This window comes from Cherax quadricarinatus, chromosome 12 (genome assembly GCF_038502225.1).
Source record: "Cherax quadricarinatus isolate ZL_2023a chromosome 12, ASM3850222v1, whole genome shotgun sequence".
In the NCBI taxonomy this organism is placed as follows: Eukaryota; Metazoa; Arthropoda; class Malacostraca; order Decapoda; family Parastacidae; genus Cherax; species Cherax quadricarinatus.
Window position 1 is genome coordinate 44,497,051 of NC_091303.1, and position 21,514 is coordinate 44,518,564.

Genomic DNA, 21,514 nt, shown 5'->3' on the forward strand with positions numbered 1-21,514 from the left:
CCTAGGTAGGCCTACAGAGGGCAGCACTGAATGCCGCGAAATATGAACTAGTCAGAGCAGACGGCTAGGCTGTGTGCTCTGCCAGTACAGGCTGTCTACACTCAGAATACAACAGTTTAGAAGCATACACATATAAAGATACACAACATATCCCTCCAAACTGCCAATATCCCAAACCCCTCCTTTAAAGTGCAGGCATTGTACTTCCCATTTCCAGGACTCAAGTCCGACTATATGAAAATAACTGGTTTCCCTGAATCCCTTCACTAAATATTACCCTGCTCACACTCCAACAGATCGTCAGGTCCCAAGTATCATTCGTCTCCATTCACTCCTATCTAACACGCTCATGCACGCTTGCTGGAAGTCCAAGCCCCTCGCCCACAAAACCTCCTTTACCCCCTCTTTCCAACCCTTTCGAGGACGACCCCTACCCCTCTTTCCTTCCCCTATAGATTTATATGCTTTCCATGTCATTCTACTTTGATCCATTCTCTCTAAATGACCAAACCACCTCAACAACCCCTCTTCTGCCCTCTGACTAATGCTTTTATTAACTCCACACCTTCTCCTAATTTCCACACTTCCTTCCTGCATTCATTTCCTACCTTCCTACTTTCCTGCATTCCTTTCCTACCTTCCTGCATTCCTTTCCTACCTTCCTACCTTCTTTCCTACCTTCCTGCATTCCTTTCCTACCTTCCTGCATTCCTTTCCTTCCTACTTTCCTGCACTCCTTTCCTACATTCCTTTCCTACCTTTCTTTCCTACCTACCTTCCTGCATTCCTTTCCTACCTACCTTCCTACCTTCCTGCATTCCTTTCCTACCTACCTTCCTGCATTCCTTTCCTGCCTTCCTTCCTACATTCCTTCGTCTTTCCTTACATTTTTCCTTCCTTTCATCTTGTCCTTCCTTCATTCCTGCCTTCCATTCTTCCTTCTGGTTTCTATAATATATATACACATATATAGTCACTGGATACTTTCGTATAACTGCTATTATCTTCATTCAGCAAGCTTGTCTTGTGTGAGAGTGTGCGCCTTATAATTGTTTTCAGTCAGGAGTCGACAGCTGTCAAAATGACATATTATCTCATTACTCACTCCCCCTACCGCCTGTCAAAACATTGGGGTCGGATACTGCTTCCCCTCCATTCTATCTAATTATCTTTCTCCCTCATTCTATCTCTTTCAATCTGTCTCTCTCTTTCTCTCTGTTTGTCTATCTCTGTCTCACAGGTACACATAAATACAAGTATACATATTGTAAATTACCTAGGATAACCCAAAACATCCAGACAAAGTGCTATACTCAGCTTGAAGATGTGAGTAAACTTGATGATGACACAGTCTTGTGGCTCTCTCTGAGATGGATAGACAGGGAGCTTGACAGACAGACAGACAAATACAGACAGACAGAAATGTTTGTGTACCAGCAAAAACAAAGGGAGGGTGATGGTCATCTAATCTTTTCTTATCAGCTGCACCTTCCCCCACCCTTGTTTACGCTCATCAAACGTCAGCTCTTATCAGATGTTATCTCCCCTTATCTTGTCACTGTCATGGGGTGGACTTTTTTTTTCTTGCTTCAAGGGAACAATCATCTTCTGCTGCTGCTGCTGCTGCTGCTGCTGCTGCTGCTGCTGCTGCCGCCGCCACCGCTGCTGCTGCTTCTGCTTCTTCTTCTTCTTTTGGTCTCAAACTCCTCGAAATCATGAAATTGATCTTCACTGACACTTCCATCTGTGTTACAGCATCACTTGGGAAGAGAAGAGTCCCAGATTTGCTGGGGAGTCACAAATTTTGTACCGCTAAGCATGCTGAAAAAGGACATCTGAAATGGCATTCCCACAATGCACCACTGGCTCCCAGTTTTTTTTTATATGGTGCACACTGACCATGGAGACCCATTCTCTCACATGTGAGCCTACCAGCTTTCTCCTGCTTGATTTGAAGCTGCTAGAATTTATGCGTATAAATACGTCAGAAACAGTGGCGCGTAAGACGTATATATACGGTGTAAACAGTCAAAGGTTAATGACTTAAATAGAGAACTGAAAGAATGGTTCGTTAAGTGAAAAATATATTGATTGAATTGTATTTTTCTTTCTTTCTTTCAATGCACCAGCCATATCCCACTGAGGTGGGGTGGCCCAAAAGGAAAAACGAAAGTTTCTCCTTTTACATTTAGTAATTTCTTTTTGATTATAATAATAATAATACATTTAGTAATATGTACAGGAGAAGATGTTACTAGCCCCTTGCTCCCGACATTTTAGTCGTCTCTTACGACACACATGGCTTACGGAGGAAGAATTCTGTTCCACTTCCCCATGGAGATAAGAGGAAATAGACAAGAACAAAAACTAGAAAGAAAATAGAAGAAAACATAGAGGGGTATGTATATATATGCTTGTACATGTATGTGCAGTGTGACCTAAGTGTAAGTAGAAGTAGCAAGACATACCTGAAATCTTGCATGTTTATGAAACAAAAAACGACACCAGCAATCCTACGATCATGTAATACAATTACAGGCTTTCGTTTTACACTTATTTGGCAGGACGGTAGTACCTCCCTGGGCAGTTGCTGTCTTCCAACCTACTACCTATTTGTATTTTTCTGTAGAGGTTAATTTCATGACTTGCAATAGAGTCCAGCATGATAATATTCTCTATCTAACTTCAATTAATTTTTAACCCTTTGACTGTTTACGCTGTATATATATGTCTTACACGCCACTGTTTCTGACATATTTTTTATAAGCATAAATTCTAGCGGCTTCAAATCAAGTAGGAGAAAGCTGGTAGGCCCACATGTGAGAGAATTGTTCTCCATGGTCAGTGTGCACCATATAAAAAAATCAGGGAGCCAGTGGTGCATTGTGGGAATGCCATTTCAGTTGTCCTTTTTAAGCATGCTTAGCGGTAAGAAATTTGTGACTCCCCAGCAAATCTGGGAGTCTTCTCTTCCCAAGTGATGCTTTAACACAGATGGAAGTGTCAGTGAAGATCAATTTCATGATTTCGAGGAGTTTGAAACCAAAAGCAGTGGAGGAGGAGGAGGAACGAGAGGAGGAGGAGAAAGAGGAAGAGGAGGAGGAAGAGGAGAAGAGGAGGAAGAGGAGTAGGAGGAAGAGGAAGAGGAGGACGAAGAGGAAGAAGAAGAAGAAGAAGATGAAGAAGAAGAAGAAGATGTAATAATATTGTTCCCTTGAAGCAAAGAAAAAAAAAAAGTCCACCCCATGACAGTGACAAGATAAGGGGAGATAACATCTCATAAGAGCTGCCGTTCGATGAGCGTAAATGAGGGTGGGGGAGGGTGCAGCTGATACGAAAAGATTAGATGACCATCACCCTCCCTTCGTTTTTGCTGGTACACAAACATTTCTGTCTGTCAATTTTGTCTGTCTGCCAAGCTCCCTGTCTATCCGTCTAGCTCTCTGTCTCAGAGAGAGCCACAAGACTGTGTCATCATCACGTTTACATCTTCAAGCTGAGTTTGGCACTTTGTCTGGATTTTTTGGGTTATCCTAGGTAATTTACAATATGTATACTTGTATTTATGTGTACCTGTGAGACAGAGTTACACAAACAGATAGAAAGAGAGAGAGACAGATTGAAAGAGATAGAATGAGGGAGAAAGATAATTAGATAGAATGGAGGGGAAGCAGCATCCGACCCCATTGTTTTGAGAGGCGGTAGGGGGAGTGAGTAATGAGATAATATGTCATTTTGACAGCTGCCAACTCCTGATTCAAAACAATTATAAGGCACACACTCTCACACAAGACAAGCTTGCTGAATGAAGATAATAGCAGTTACATGTATATGAAAGTATCTAGTGACTATATATGTGTATATATATTATAGAAACCAGAAGGAAGGAAGAATGGAAGGCAGGAATGAAGGAAGGATGAGATGAAAGGAAGGAAAAAAGTAAGGAAAGATGAAGGAATGTAGGAAGGAAGGTAGGAAAGGAATGCAGGAAAGTAGGAAGGAAGGTAGGAAACGAATGCAGGAAGGAAGGAATGATGACACACGACCATTTACCTAGGATAACTACATAACACAACTGCTTGATAATACTTTGAAGAAAACTTCTCAGACAAGGTGTTTTGTCTTTGCACATAAAAAAAAAAGTCCACAAAAATGCACTCACACTGGTTTTATGTGTGAGAAGTAATAAACACCATTGTGTATGAAAACATGTTTCAAAGAGTTCCACAAGCTGCAGAACTTCTAGGAATATGTTCGGTGACTGTACATTGGTATTTATATTATAGAACAATAGTAATAAAAAAATTTTGTATTGTTTTTGTAAACAAGTTTTGTAAACAATATATTGATAATTATGTTTGTGTGCTTATTGTGTTGTATACAACGAGTGTATATATGTACATTGCGCCTTACTTTGGTCTCACAGGCCACATAAGTTATTTATTTTTTTTATTATCACACTGGCCGATTCCCACCAAGGCAGGGTGGCCCGAAAAAGAAAAACTTTCACCATCATTCACTCCATCACTGTCTTGCCAGAAGGATGCTTTACACTACAGTTTTTAAACTGCAACATTAACACCCCTCCTTCAGAGTGCAGGCACTGTACTTCCCATCTCCAGGACTCAAGTCCGGCCTGCCGGTTTCCCTGAACCCCTTGATAAATGTTACTTTGCTCACACTCCAACAGCACGTCAAGTATTAAAACCATTCGTCTCCATTCACTCCTATCAAACACGCTCATGCACGCCTGCTGGAAGTCCAAGCCCCTCGCACACAAAACCTCCTTTACCCCCTCCCTCCAACCTTTCCTAGGCTGACCCCTACCCCGCCTTCCTTCCACTACAGACTGATACACTCTTGAAGTCATTCTGTTTAGCTCCATTCTCTCTACATGTTCGAACCACCTCAACAACCCTTCCTCAGCCCTCTGGACAACAGTTTTGGTAATCCCGCACCTCCTCCTAACTTCCAAACTACGAATTCTCTGCAGTATATTCACACCACACATTGCCCTCAGACATGACATCTCCACTGCCTCCAGCCTTCTCCTCGCTGCAACATTCATCACCCATGCTTCACACCCATATAAGAGTGTTGGTAAAACTATAATCTCATACATTCCCCTCTTTGCCTCCAAGGACAAAGTTCTTTGTCTCCACAGACTCCTAAGTGCACCACTCACCCTTTTCCCCTCATCAATTCTATGATTCACCTCATCCTTCATAGACCCATCCGCTGACACGTCCTCTCCCAAATATCTGAATACATTCACCTCCTCCATTCTCTCTCCCTCCAATCTGATATCCAATCTTTCATCACCTAATATTTTTGTTATCCTCATAACCTTACTCTTTCCTGTATTCACTTTTAATTTTCTTCTTTTGCACACCCTACCAAATTCATCCACCAATCTCTGCAACTTCTCTTCAGAATCTCCCAAGAGCACAGTGTCATCAGCAAAGAGCAACTGTGACAACTCCCACTTGATGTGTGATTCTTTATCTTTTAACTCCACACCTCTTGTCAAGACCCTCGCATTTACTTCTCTTACAACCCCATCTATAAATATATTAAACAACCACGGTGACATCACACATCCTTGTCTTAGGCCTACTTTTACTGGGAAATAATTTCCCTCTTTCCTATGTACTCTAACTTGAGCCTCACTATCCTCATAAAAACTCTTCACTGCTTTCAGTAACCTACCTCCTACACCATACACCTGCAACATCTGCCACATTGCCCCCCTATCCACCCTATCCACCAGGTGTTTACAGTGAAACATATAAGTGAACAGTATTTAGATAAGGCTAAAGAGGTCTTTGTGGCATTTATGGATTTGGAAAAGGCGTATGACAGGGTGGATAGGGGGGCACTGTGGCAGATGTTGCAAGTGTATGGTGTAGGAGGTAGGTTACTGAAAGCAGTGAAGAGTTTTTACGAGGATAGTGAGGCTCAAGTTAGAGTATGTAGGAAAGAGGGAAATTTTTTCCCAGTAAAAGTAGGCCTTAGACAAGGATGTGTGATGTCACCGTGGTTGTTTAATATATTTATAGATGGGGTTGTAAGAGAAGTAAATGCGAGGGTCTTGGCAAGAGGCGTGGAGTTAAAAGATAAAGAATCACACACAAAGTGGGAGTTGTCACAGCTGCTCTTTGCTGATGACACTGTGCTCTTGGGAGATTCTGAAGAGAAGTTGCAGAGATTGGTGGATGAATTTGGTAGGGTGTGCAAAAGAAGAAAATTAAAGGTGAATACAGGAAAGAGTAAGGTTATGAGGATAACAAAAAGATTAGGTGATGAAAGATTGAATATCAGATTGGAGGGAGAGAGTATGGAGGAGGTGAACGTATTCAGATATTTGGGAGTGGACGTGTCAGCGGATGGGTCTATGAAAGATGAGGTGAATCATAGAATTGATGAGGGAAAAAGAGTGAGTGGTGCACTTAGGAGTCTGTGGAGACAAAGAACTTTGTCCTTGGAGGCAAAGAGGGGAATGTATGAGAGTATAGTTTTACCAACGCTCTTATATGGGTGTGAAGCGTGGGTGATGAATGTTGCAGCGAGGAGAAGGCTGGAGGCAGTGGAGATGTCATGTCTGAGGGCAATGTGTGGTGTGAATATAATGCAGAGAATTCGTAGTTTGGAAGTTAGGAGGAGGTGCGGGATTACCAAAACTGTTGTCCAGAGGGCTGAGGAAGGGTTGTTGAGGTGGTTCGGACATGTAGAGAGAATGGAGCGAAACAGAATGACTTCAAGAGTGTATCAGTCTGTAGTGGAAGGAAGACGGGGTAGGGGTCGGCCTAGGAAGGGTTGGAGGGAGGGGGTAAAGGAGGTTTTGTGTGCGAGGGGCTTGGACTTCCAGCAGGCATGCGTGAGCGTGTTTGATAGGAGTGAATGGAGACAAATGGTTTTTAATACTTGACGTGCTGTTGGAGTGTGAGCAAAGTAACATTTATGAAGGGATTCAGGGAAACCGGCAGGCCGGACTTGAGTTCTGGAGATGGGAAGTACAGTGCCTGCACTCTGAAGGAGGGGTGTTAATGTTGCAGTTTAAAAACTGTAGTGTAAAGCACCCTTCTGGCAAGACAGTGATGGAGTGAATGATGGTGAAAGTTTTTCCTTTTCGGGCCACCCTGCCTTGGTGGGAATCGGCCGGTGTGATAATAAAAAAAAATATATATGTTTCACTGTAAACACCTGGTCCACACACCCCCTACCTTTCCTAAAGCCTTCTTGTTCATCTGCTATCCTATTCTCAGTCTTACTTTTAATTCTTTCAATAATAACTCTACCATACACTTTACCAGGTATACTCAACAGACTTATCCCCCTATAATTTTTGCACTCTCTTTTGTCCCCTTTGCCTTTATACAAAGGAACTATGCATGCTCTCTGCCAATCCCTAGGTACCTTACCCTCTTCCATACATTTATTAAATAATTGCACCAACCACTCCAAAACTATATCCCCACCTGCTTTTAACATTTCTATCTTTATCCCATCAATCCCAGCTGCCTTACCCCCTTTCATTTTACCTACTGCCTCACGAACTTCCCGCACACTCACAACTGGCTCTTCCTCACTCCTACAAGATGTTATTCCTCCTTGCCCTATACACGAAATCACAGCTTCCCTATCTTCATCAACATTTAACAATTCCTCAAAATATTCCCTCCATCTTCCCAATACCTCTAACTCTCCATTTAATAACTCTCCTCTCCTATTTTTAACTGACAAATCCATTTGTTCTCTAGGTTTCCTTAACTTGTTAATCTCACTCCAAAACTTTTTCTTATTTTCAACAAAATTTGTTGATAGCATCTCACCCACTCTCTCATTTGCTCTCTTTTTACATTGCTTCACCACTCTCTTAACCTCTCTCTTTTTCTCCATATACTCTTCCCTCCTTGCATCACTTCTACTTTGTAAAAACTTCTCATATGCTAACTTTTTCTCCCTTACTACTCTCTTTACATCATCATTCCACCAATCGCTCCTCTTCCCTCCCGCACCCACTTTCTTGTAACCACAAACTTCTGCTGAAAACTCTAACACTACATTTTTAAACCTACCCCATACCTCTTCGACCCCATTGCCTATGCTCTCATTAGCCCATCTATCCTCCAATAGCTGTTTATATCTTTCCCTAACTGCCTCCTCTTTTAGTTTATAAACCTTCACCTCTCTCTTCCCTGATGCTTCTATTCTCCTTGTATCCCATCTACCTTTTACTCTCAGTGTAGCTACAACTAGAAAGTGATCTGATATATCTGTGGCCCCTCTATAAACATGTACATCCTGAAGTCTACTCAACAGTCTTTTATCTACCAATACATAATCCAACAAACTACTGTCATTTCGCCCTACATCATATCTTGTATACTTATTTATCCTCTTTTTCTTAAAATATGTATTACCTATAACTAAACCCCTTTCTATACAAAGTTCAACCAAAGGGCTCCCATTATCATTTACACCTGGCACCCCAAACTTACCTACCACACCCTCTCTAAAATTTTCTCCTACTTTAGCATTCAGGTCCCCTACCACAATTACTCTCTCACTTGGTTCAAAGGCTCCTATACATTCACTTAACATCTCCCAAAATCTCTCTCTCTCCTCTGCATTCCTCTCTTCTCCAGGTGCATACACGCTTATTATGATCCAGTTCTCGCATCCAACATAAGTTATGTGAACAAATAAAATAGTGAAAAAAACAACGAACCTTCAATTACAAGTAAACCAAAGTTTACCGGGTGAGCGGCAGCCGCCGCTGTTGCTATACACAGCTCATTTCAGTACTCGGTAAGTACTGATGGCAAAAAAAATTTTTGGGGACTAAAACACTCAGAAAAATAATCTTAACATTTTCATAAGAAAAAATAATTTTTTTTTTCGAATATTTTGTGGCATAGAATGACAGTTTCAGAAAGGGGCCTAAGACAGTCAAAGGGTTAACCCTTTGACTGTCGAGGCCGTATATATAAGTCTTACGAGGTACCGGGTTTGACGTATATATACTCATAAATTCTAGCGGCTTCAAATCAAGCAGGAGAAAGATGGTAGGCCCACATGTGAGAGAATGGGTCTGTGTGGTCAGTGTGCACCATATAAAAAAAATCCTGGAGCATGCAGTGCATAATGAGAAAAAAAAACTCCGACCTTTTTTTTTTTTTTTTTTTTAATTAAAATGCCGACTTTGTGGTCTATTTTCGTGTAGTATTTATGGTTGTATTCTCGTTTTCTTGGTCTCATTTGATAGAATGGAAAACATATTATAGAAATAGAGGTGATTTTTATTGATTTTACTATAAAAAGAACCTGGAAATGGAGCTCAAAATAGGGGAAATGTTTGATTTTTGCCAATGTTCAAAAGTAAACAAATGGTGTCATTGTCCAATAAATGTCCAACTAGCCATTCTAATATGCAGTCATGAATGGGTTGATGTTATTTATACAATTACAGTATTGCAGTAGTCTGCATAATAGTAAGTCTTCTATTTTTTGTTTGAATAAAAATTCAAAATAGAAAGCAAGAGTAATATTAGAGGGGCCTGGAGGCATGACTGATGAACAAAGCAAATGTTATTTTAGAGCGAATGTCTACATTGTTCATTCTGGACCTTATTTTGAAATTGTCATATTTTTTAATTTTCATGAAATTGGCCGAATTGCAAATTTCTGACCACATTATTGGGTAGATGAAATCGGTAAATGGGCAGTTTCTTGTACTTAATCAATAGAAAAAATGGAGTTCTAAAGAAAAGCTATGAGTTTGGTCTACTGGAACAATGGAATTAGCCAAAAATAGGGCTCAAAGTGGGCGAAATCGCCGATTTGTAAATATCGCCGATGTCGCTGACTTCGCGAGAGCGTAATTCTGTCAGTTTTCCATCAAATTTTTTTTTTTTTTTTTGGTGTCATTACAATCCGGAAAAGATTCTCTATCATTTCATAAGAAATTTTTTTTTTTTTTTTTTTTTAAATTTTGCGACACCAGGAGACACCTCAGGATTGGGGGTTGCGACAGTCAAGGGATTAGTGATGAAATTTATTAAAAAACGTAATACAGTGGTACCTCGAGTTTCGAACAGCTCCCAACTCGATCAGTTATATAAGTGTAATTTTGTAAGTGCTTTTGTAAGTGTATTTTTGGGGGTCTGAAACGAACTAATCTAATTTACATTATTCCTTATGGGAACAAATTCGTCCGGTGTCGGCACCCGAACAGCCTTCTGGAACGAATTAAGTTCGTAACTCGAGGTACCACTTCACTCACCAAAGATGGGTCCATTGTTTAGTAGAGGCATGGTGGTGTTATACCTCCTGCTTTGTAAGTGCATAACACAAAAATATTTAATTTCTTTTAAAACATCACAAAGTATTACATTGTGTTTTTGTTATTGTTGGGTTGATGGGTTGTGACTGCTCCTATGATGACTGTTGTTGATTTTTATAACATGTTTATAGCTTTGAAAATATTGCTGCTTCATTATCAGTTTTGTGTCTAAGTCTGATTTTGCTATTTTAATCCCTCAGAATGCACAGACTCATAAACTTCATAGAAGACAGAGTGAACAAATTCTTCGTGAGAGAAGAATTTCAGAGGAGCCACAATTATTAATGGAAAATTTTGGTAGGCGGATGAGCGAAACTAATATTCAAGTGAGGAGATCCTCTCATGGAAGCACAGTTTCTCAGGTATCTTTACTGTATTGTAGAGTAACCCTCAATACAATACACTTTTCAAATAATGGGCAAAATCTATTGTGTAAATCACATTTTTAACCCTTTGACTGTCAAAAGGCACAATCCTGAAGTGTCTCCTGGTGTCGCAAAATATTTGAAAAAAAAAAAATTATTTTTTTCATATGAAAATGTTAAGATTATTTTTCTGATTGTTTTAGTCCAAAAAAAAAACAATTCCCACCAGTACTTACTCAGATATTGAGGCATGAAGTTTGCAGAAAATGAGCCGCATATGGCAACAGCGGCTACTGCCGCTCACCCGGTAAACTTTGGTTTACTTGTATATGAAGGTTTGTTGTTTTTTTCACTATTTTATTTTTTCACATAACTTATGTGGCCTGTGAGACCAAAGTAAGGTGCAATGTACATATATACACTCGTTGTATACAACACAATAAATCCGAGTGGGGATCTGTAACAAGTGGCGTTCCACAGGGATCAGTCTTGGGCCCGTTGTTGTTTATAATACAGTGGACCCCCGGTTAATGAAATTTTTTCATTCCAGTAGTATGTTCAGGTGCCAGTACTGACCGAATTTTTTCCCATAAGGAATATTGTGAAGTAGATTAGTCCATTTCAGACCCCCAAACATACACGTACAAACGCACTTACATAAATATACTTACATAATTGGTCGCATTTGGAGGTGATCGTTAAGCGGGGGTCCACTGTATATATCAATGATCTTGATGAGGGAATTACTAGTGATATGAGCAAATTCGCCGATGACACAAAGATAGGTAGGATAATTGATTCAAACGTAGATGTTATGGAACTTAAGGAGGATTTAAACAAACTCTATTCTTGGTCAGAAAAGTGGCAGATGCAGTTCAATGTAGATAAATGCAAGGTTCTGAAGCTTGGGAGTGCCCATAACCCTAGTACTTATAAGTTAAATGATGTAGAACTTAGCCATACAGATTGCGAAAAGGACTTGGGGGTTATGGTGAGCAGCAACCTTAAACCAAGACAGCAATGCCTAAGCGTACGTAATAAGGCAAATAGATTACTGGGATTTATATCAAGAAGTGTAAGCAACAGAAGTCCAGAGGTCATACTGCAGCTTTATACATCATTAGTAAGGCCTCACCTAGATTATGCAGCTCAGTTCTGGTCTCCGTATTACAAAATGGACATAAATTCGTTAGAAAACATTCAGCGTAGGATGACTAAATTAATACATGGCATTAGAAATCTTCCTTATGAAGAAAGATTGAAGACTCTTAAGTTACATTCACTTGTTAGACGAAAAATGAGGGGAGACCTGATCGAAGTGTATAAGTGGAAGATAGGTATTAATAAAGGGGATATTAATAAGGTCTTGAGGATGTCTCTCCAAGAGAGAACCCACAGTAATGGATTTAAATTAGATAAGTTTAGATTTAGAAAGGACATAGGAAAGTATTGGTTTGGAAATAGGGTAGTTGATGAGTGGAACAGTCTACCTAGTTGGGTTATTGAGGCTGGGACTTTGGGTAGTTTCAAATCTAGGTTGGATAAGTACATGAGTGGGGGGGGGGGGTTGGATTTGAGTGGGACTTTCACATCAGAGCTTATTTCTTGGGTGGCATTGAAAATTGGGTTGGGCAAATGTTTTGTTAGTGGGATGAATTGTAAAGGACCTGCCTAGTATGGGCCAGCAGGCCTCCTCCAGTGTTCCTCCTTTCTTATGTTCTTATGTTCTTATATTGTTTACAAAAGCAAACAATACAAAAAATTTTTTATTACTATTGTTCTATAATCTTCTTTCTTTCAACACACCGGCCATATCCCACCAAGGCAGGGTGGCCCAAAAAGAAAAACGAAAGTTTATCTTTTTTTTTTTTTTTTTTTTTTTTTTTTTTTTTTTTTTTTTTTTTCAACAAGTTGGTCGTCTCCCTCCGAGGCAGGGTGACCCAAAAAAGAAAGAAAATCCCCAAAAAGAAAATGCTTTCATCATCATTCAACACTTTCACAACACTCACACATTATCACTGCTTTTGCAGAGGTGCTCAGAATACAACAGTTTAGAAGCATATACGTATAAAGATACACAACATATCCCTCCAAACTGCCAATATCCCAAACCCCTCCTTTAAAGTGCAGGCATTGTACTTCCCATTTCCAGGACTCAAGTCCGACTATAAGAAAATAACCGGTTTCCCTGAATCCCTTCACTAAATATTACCCTGCTCACACTCCAACAGATCGTCAGGTCCCAAGTATCATTCGTCTCCATTCACTCCTATCTAACACGCTCATGCACGCTTGCTGGAAGTCCAAGCCCCTCGCCCACAAAACCTCCTTTACCCCCTCTTTCCAACCCTTTCGAGGACGACCCCTACCCCTCTTTCCTTCCCCTATAGATTTATATGCTTTCCATGTCATTCTACTTTGATCCATTCTCTCTAAATGACCAAACCACCTCAACAACCCCTCTTCTGCCCTCTGACTAATGCTTTTATTAACTCCACACCTTCTCCTAATTTCCACACTCCGAATTTTCTGCATAATATTTACACCACACATTGCCCTTAGACAGGACATCTCCACTGCCTCCAACCGTCTCCTCGCTGCTGCATTTACCACCCAAGCTTCACATCCATATAAGAGTGTTGGTACTACTATACTTTCATACATTCCCTTCTTTGCCTCCATAGATAACGTTTTTTGACTCCACATATACCTCAACGCACCACTCACCTTTTTTCCCTCATCAATTCTATGATTAACCTCATCCTTCATAAATCCATCCGCCGACACGTCAACTCCCAAGTATCTGAAAACATTCACTTCTTCCATGCTCCTCCTCCCCAATTTGATATCCAATTTTTCTTTATCTAAATCATTTGATACCCTCATCACCTTACTCTTTTCTATGTTCACTTTCAACTTTCTACCTTTACACACACACCTTACTCTTTTCTATGTTCACTTTCAACTTTCTACCTTTACACACATTCTCAAACTCATCCACTAACCTTTGCAATTTTTCTTTAGAATCTCCCATAAGCACAGTATCATCAGCAAAAAGTAACTGCATCAATTCCCATTTTGAATTTGATTCTCCATAATTTAATCCCACCCCTCTCCCGAACACCCTAGCATTTACTTCTTTTACAACCCCATCTATAAATATATTAAACAACCATGGTGACATTACACATCCCTGTCTAAGACCTACTTTTACCGGGAAGTATTCTCCCTCTCTTCTACACACCCTAACCTGAGGCTCACTATCCTCATAAAAGCTCTTTACAGCATTTAGTAACTTACCACCTATTTCATAAACTTGCAACATCTGCCACATTGCTCCTCTATCCACTCTATCATATGCCTTTTCTAAATCCATAAATGCAATAAAAACTTCCCTACCTTTATCTAAATACTGTTCACATATATGCTTCTATGTAAACACTTGATCTACACATCCCCTACCCACTCTGAAGCCTCCTTGCTCATCCGCAATTCTACATTCTGTCTTACCTCTAATTCTCTCAATTATAACTCTACCGTATACTTTTCCTGGTATACTCAGTAAACTTATTCCTCTATAATTTTTACAATCTCTTTTGTCCCCTTTCCCTTTATATAAAGGGACTATACATGCTCTCCGCCAATCCCTAGGTACCTTCCCCTCTTTCATACATTTATTAAACAAAAGTACCAACCACTCCAACACTATATCCCCCCCTGCTTTTAACATTTCTGTCATGATCCCATCAGTTCCAGCTGCTTTACCCCCTTTCATTCTACGTAATGCCTCACGTACCTCCACCACACTTACATTCTGCTCTTCTTCACTCCTAAAAGATGGTATACCTCCCTGGCCAGTGCATGAAATTACCGCCTCCCTTTCTTCCTCAACATTTAAAAGTTCCTCAAAATATTCTCGCCATCTGCCTAATACCTCCCTCTCCCCATCTACTAACTCCCCTACTCTGTTTTTAACGGACAAATCCATACTTTCCCTAGGCTTTCTTAACTTGTTTAACTCACTCCAAAATTTTTTTTTATTTTCATTAAAATTTCTTGACAGTGCCTCTCCCACTCTTTCATCTGCTGTCCTTTTGCACTCTCTCACCACTCTCTTCACCTTTCTTTTACTCTCCATATACTCTGCTCTTCTTATAACACTTCTGCTTTGTAAAAACCTCTCGTAAGCTACCTTTTTCTCTTTTATCACACCCTTTACTTCATCATTCCACCAATCACTCCTCTTTCCTCCTGCCCCCACCCTCCTATAACCACAAAACTTCTGCCCCACATTCTAATACTGCATTTTTAAAACTATTCCAACCCTCTTCAACCCCCCCACTACTCATCTTTGCACTAGCCCACCTTTCTGCCAATAGTCGCTTATATCTCGCCCGAACTTCCTCCTCCCTTAGTTTATACACTTTCACCTCCCTCTTACTTGTTGTTGCCACCTTCCTCTTTTCCCATCTACCTTTTACTCTAACTGTAGCTACAACTAAATAATGATCTGATATATCAGTTGCCCCTCTATAAACATGTACATCATGGAGCCTACCCATCAACCTTTTATCCACCAATACATAATCTAACAAACTACTTTCATTACATGCTACATCATACCTTGTATATTTATTTATCCTCTTTTTCATAAAATATGTATTACTTATTACCAAATTTCTTTCTACACATAGCTCAATTAAAGGCTCCCCATTTACATTTACCCCTGGCACCCCAAATTTACCTACTACTCCCTCCATAACATTTTTACCCACTTTAGCATTGAAATCCCCAACCACCATTACTCTCACACTTGATTCAAAACTCCCCATGCATTCACTCAACATTTCCCAGAATCTCTCTCTCTCCTCTACACTTCTCTCTTCTCCAGGTGCATATACGCTTACTATAACCCATTTTTCACATCCAATCTTTATTTTACTCCACATAATCCTTGAATTTATACATTTGTAGTCCCTCTTTTCCTGCCATAGCTTATCCTTCAACATTATTGCTACTCCTTCTTTAGCTCTAACTCTATTTGAAACCCCTGACCTAATCCCATTTATTCCTCTCCATTGAAACTCTCCCACCCCCTTCAGCTTTGTTTCACTTAAAGCCAGGACATCCAGTTTCTTCTCATTCATAACATCCACAATCATCTCTTTCTTATCATTTGCACAACATCCACGCACATTCAGACTTCCCACTTTGACAATTTTCTTCTTCTTATTCTTTTTAGTAATCTTTACAGGAAAAGTGGTTACTAGCCCATTGTTCCCGGCATTTTAGTTGACTTTTACAACACGCATGGCTTACGGAGGAAAGATTCTTATTCCACTTCCCCATGGATATAAAAGGAAAAGTAATAAGACCAAGAACTATTAAGATAAAATCAAAGAAAACTCAGATGAGTGTGTATAAATAAACATGTACATGTATGCGTAGTGTGACCTAAGTGTAAGTAGAAGTAGCAAGACGTACCTGTAATCTTGCATATTTATGAGACAGACAAAAGACACCAGCAATCCTACCATCATGTAAAACAATTACAGGCTTTCGTTTTACACTCACTTGGCAGGACGGTAGTACCTCCCTGGGTGGTTGCTGTCTACCAACCTACTACCTACAAAAATTTAGTAATTTATACGGGACAAGGGGTTACTAGCCCCTTGGTCCCGGCATTTTAGTCGCCTCTTACAACACGCATGGCTTACGGAAGAAGAATTCTGTTCCACTTCCCCATGGAGATAAGAGGAAATAAACAAGAACAAGAACTAGAAAGAAAATAGAATACCCAGAGTGGTGTGTATATATATGCTTGTACATGTATGTGTAGTGTGACTTAAGTGCAAGTAGAAGTAGCAAGACATACCTGAAATCTTGCATGTTTATGAGACAGACAAAAGACACCAGCAATCCTACCATCATGTAAAACAATTACAGGTTTTCGTTGTACACTCACTTGGCAGGACGGTAGTACCTCCCTGGGCGGTTGCTGTTTACCAACCTACTACCTAGGTGTTCTATAATATACCAATATACACTCACTGGACATATTCCTAGAAGTTCTGCAGCTTGTGTAACTCTTTGAAACATGGTGTCATACACAATGGTGTTTTACACTCCCCACACATAAAACCAGTGTGTGTGCATTTTTGTGGAAGTTTTTTTTTATGTACAAAGACAAAACACCTTGTCTGAGCAGTTTTCTTCAAAGTACAGTGGACCCCCGCATAACGATGGCATCGCATAGCGATTTTTCCGCATAACGATTACTTTTATCGCAAAATTTTTGCCGCGCATACCGATTAAAAACCCGCATACCGATTTTCGTCCGAGACGCGTCCAATGTGCCCTCACATGTGCCGGCCGTCCCATTGTTTACCAGCCAGCCTCCGCGGTAACATCCAAGCATACACTCGGAATATTTCGTATTATTACAGTGTTTTCGGTGCTGTTTCTGGAAAATAAGTGACCATGGGCCCCAAGAAAGCTTCTAGTGCCAACCCTGTGGTAAAAAGGGTGAGAATTAGTATGGAAATTAAGAAAGATTTTGAAGGGTTTGGGGCTAACCCTGAGAAGCCTATGCCAGTTGTGGAATCCATTGTGCCTACTTCAAAGATTAAGGAAATGTGTGCACAGTGGGTTGAACTGCAAACCTTTATAGATGAAAATCACCCTGACACAGCTGTTGCAAGCCGTGCTGGTGACTATTTCAATGACAATGTTATGGCCCATTTTAGGAAAGTCTTGAAGGAACGGGAGGTACAGAGCTCTATGGACAGATTTGTTGTGCGACAGAGGTCCAGTGACTCTCAAGCTGGTCCTAGTGGCATTAAAAGAAGAAGGGAAGTAACCCCAGAAAAGGACTTGCTACCTCAAGTCCTAATGGAAGGGGATTCCCCTTCTAAACAGTAAGAAGATAATGCTCTCCCCTCCTCCCATCCCATCAATCATCACCAGATCTTCAATAAAAGTAAGTGTCATGTAATTGTGCATGCCTTTTTCAGTTTGTGTGTATTAAAATTAACATTTCATGTGGTAAAAAAAATTTTTTTTCATACTTTTGGGCGTCTTGCACGGATTAATTTTATTTCCATTATTTCTTATGGGGAAAATTCATTCGCATAACGATTATTTCGCATAACGATGAGCCCTCTTGCACGGATTAAAATCGTTAACCGGGGGTCCACTGTATTAGCAGGCAGTTGTGTTATGTAGTTTCTTTCTTCTTTCTTTCAACACACCGGTCGTATCCCACCAAGGCGGGGTGGCCCAAAAGGAAAAACGAAAGTTTCTCCTTTTACATTTAGTAATATATACAGGAGAAGGGGTTACTAGCCCCTTGCTCCCCGCATTTTAGTTGCCTCTTTCAACACGCATGGCTTACGGAGGAAGAATTCTGTTCCACTTCCCCATGGAGGTAAGAGGAAATAAACAAGAACAAGAACTAGAAAGAAAATAGAAGAAAACCCAAAGGGGTGTGTATATATATGCTTGTACATGTATGTGTAGTGTGACCTAAATGTAAGTAGAAGTAGCAAGACATACCTGAAATCTTTCATGTGTATGAGACAGAAAAAAAAATAGACACCAGCAGTCCTACCATCATGTAAAACAATTACAAGCTTCAGTTTTACACTCACCTGGCAGGACGGTAGTACCTCCTTGGGCGGTTGTTGTTTACCAACCTACTACCTAGGTGTTCTATAATATACCAATATACAGTCACTGGACATATTCCTAGAAGTTCTGCAGCTTGTGTAACTTTGAAACATGGTGTCATACACAATGGTGTTTTACACTCACACATAAAACCAGTGTGTGTGCATTTTTGTGGAAGTTTTTTTTTTATGTGCAAAGACAAAACACTTTGTCTGAGCAGTTTTCTTCAAAGTATTAGCAGGCATTTGTGTTATGTAGTTATCCTAGGTAAATGGTCGTGTGTCATCATTCCTTCCTGCATTCCTTTCCTGCATTCCGTTCCTACCTTCCTTCCTACATTCCTTCATCTTTCCTTACTTTTTTCCTTCCTTTGATCTCACCCTTCCTTCATTCCTGGCTTCCATTCTTCCTTCTGGTTTCTATAGTATATATACACATATATAGTCACTAGATACTTTCATATAACTGCTATTATCTCCATTCAGCAAGCTTGTCTTGTGTGCGAGTGTTTTTTTTTTTTTTTTTTTAACAAGTCAGTCGTCTCCCACCGAGGCAGGGTGACCCCAAAAAAAAGAAAGAAAATCCCCAAAAAGAAAATACTTTCATCATCATTCAACACTTTCACCACACACACATTATCACTGCTTTTGCAGAGGTGCTCAGAATACAACAGTTTAGAAGCATATACGTATAGAGATACACAACATATCCCTCCAAACTGCCAATATCCCAAACCCCTCCTTTAAAGTGCAGGCATTGTACTTCCCATTTCCAGGACTCAAGTCCGACTATATGAGTGTGTGCCTTATAATTGTTTTGAGTCAGGAGTGGGCAGCTGTCAAAATGACATATTGTCTCATTACTCACTCCCCCTACCGCCTGTCAAAACAATGGGGTCGGATGCTGCTTCCCCTCCATTCTATCTAATTATCTTTCTTTCTCATTTTATCTCTTTCAATCTGTCTCTCTCTTTCTCTCTGTCTGTCTATCTCTGTTTCACATGTACACATAAATACAAGTACAGTGGTCCCCTGCTTTTCGTAGTTCCCGGCAATCATAAAATTCGCCAATCATAGAGGTATTTTCGTATAAACATGGACTCGCTTTTCATAGGTTGACTCGTGAGTCGTAGTTCGTCCGGGACGCGTACCCACGGCGTGAGCCAGGGCGGCAGCCAGTCTGGCATTGTTTACCAGTGAGCGAAGGTCCCCTCACGTGCTCCAGCAAAATATTTCATAATATTCCATTTATTTTAGTGCTTGCAAGTACTAAATAAGCTACCATGGCTCCAAAGAAAGCTCCTAGTGCCAAGCCTGTGATAAAGAAGGTGAGAAATACGATTGAATTTAAGAAAACCATCATTGAACAATATGAAAGTGGTACAAGTGTGGCCGAACTGTCCAGGATGTATAAGAAACCCTACACAACCTTATGTTCCATAGTGGCCAAGAAAAATGAAATAAAGGATGTTGTTGTTGCAAAGGGAGTAACTATGCTGACAAAAATGAGATCACCAGTACTGGAAGAGGTTGAGAAGTTATTATTGGTGTGGATAAATGAGAAACAATTAGCAGGAGATACTCTTATGACTTCATTTATTTGTGAAAAGGCTAGGCAGTTGCATGAAGATTTGGTAAAGAAATTGCCTGCAAATAGTGGTGAAGTGAGTGAATTTAAGGCCAGCAAAGGCTGGTTTGAGAGATTTAAGAACCGTACTGGCATACACAGTGTGGTAAGGCATGGTGAGGCTGCCAGTTCGGACCACAAGGCGGCTGAAAAATATGTGCATGAATTCCAGGAGTACATAGAGGCTGAAGGACTGAAACCTGAACAAGTGTTCAATTGTGACGAAACAGGCCTCTTTTGGAAGAAAATGCCAAAGATGACCTTCGTTACACAAGAGGAAAAGGCAATGCCAGGACACAAGCCTATGAAAGACAGGCTGCCGCTAATGTTCTGTGCTAATGCTAGTGGGGATTTCAAAGTGAAGCCATTACTAGTGTACCATTCTGAAAATCCCAGAGTGTTCAGGAAAAACAGTGTTATGAAGAGTAAATTGTGTGTGTTTTGGAAATCTAATAGTAAGGCATGGGTGACGAGGGAAATTTTCGTCGAGTGGTTCAATAAAGTGTTTGGCCCTAGTGTGAAGGAGTATCTCCTGGAAAATAAATTGGATCTCAAGTGCCTGCTAGTAATGGACAATGCACCTGCTCATCCTCCAAACTTGGATGACCTAATTTTCGAGGAGTTTGGGTTCATCACAGTAAAGTTCTTGCTCCCGAATACCACTCCTCTCCTCCAACCCATGGACCAGCAGGTTATTGCAAACTTTAAAAAACTCTACACAAAAGCAATGTTTCACAGGTGCTTGACTGTGACCACAGACAGACACTTGACCCTAAGGGAATTTTGGAGAGAACACTTCAGCATCCTCCACTGCATAACCCTTATAGGTATGGCTTGGGAGGGAGTGACTACCAGGACTTTGAACTCTGCCTGGAGAAAATTGTGGCCAGATTGTGTCGACAAGAGGGATTTTGAAGAATTTGGGACTGACCCTAATGAGCCTATGTCTGTTGTAAAATCAATTGTGGCACTGGGGAGCCCCATGGGGTTGGATGTGAGTTTGGAGGATGTGGAAGAATTGGTAGAAGACCACAATGAAGAGCTCACCACTGAGGAGCTGCAAGAGCTTCAGCAGGAAGAGCAACACATCGCAGCTCATAATCTTGCTGCAGAGGAGGAGGAAGAGAGATGGAAGAAGGTTCCTTCTTCAGAAATTAAAGATATTTTTACTATGTGGGGTAAGATGGAAAGCTTTATGGAGAAACATCACCCTAACAAGGTTGTTGCAAGCCAGGTTGGCAACATGTACAGTGACAAAGTCTTGGGCCATTTTAGGGAAGTGTTAAAGAAACAGAGCTCTCTCCACAGTTATTTTGTGAGACAGGACTCCAGTGACTCTCAAGGTGGTCCTAGTGGCATTAAGAAACAGAGAAGAGAAGCAACCCCAGAAAAGCAAATGGTACCTGAGGTGTTGATGGAAGGGGATTCCCCTTCCAAACTATAAACAATCCACTCTCTCCTCCTCCTCCAGTCTCCCATACACTAAGAAGAATCTCCAATAAAGGTTAGT

At 40.5% G+C, this 21,514-nt stretch overlaps 1 protein-coding gene across 4 annotated transcripts in view; it reads left to right on the top strand.

Moving 5' to 3' along the window:
• The window catches only part of LOC128686671 (unconventional myosin-IXb), an 857,686-nt gene that overhangs the window by 555,199 nt on the left and 280,973 nt on the right, over positions 1–21,514 (top strand). For 3 of the 4 annotated variants that reach the window (XR_011391908.1, XM_070084324.1, XM_070084325.1), the window contains exon 19: positions 10,546–10,707. The exons of the other annotated variant lie outside the window; for it this stretch is intronic. Coding sequence is in view for 2 of the 3 variants with exons in the window: in XM_070084324.1 (XP_069940425.1) it covers positions 10,546–10,707 (162 nt within the window). In the remaining variant the exon portion in view is untranslated. The remainder of the gene's footprint in view (positions 1–10,545; positions 10,708–21,514) is intronic. 4 annotated transcript variants of the gene reach the window in all.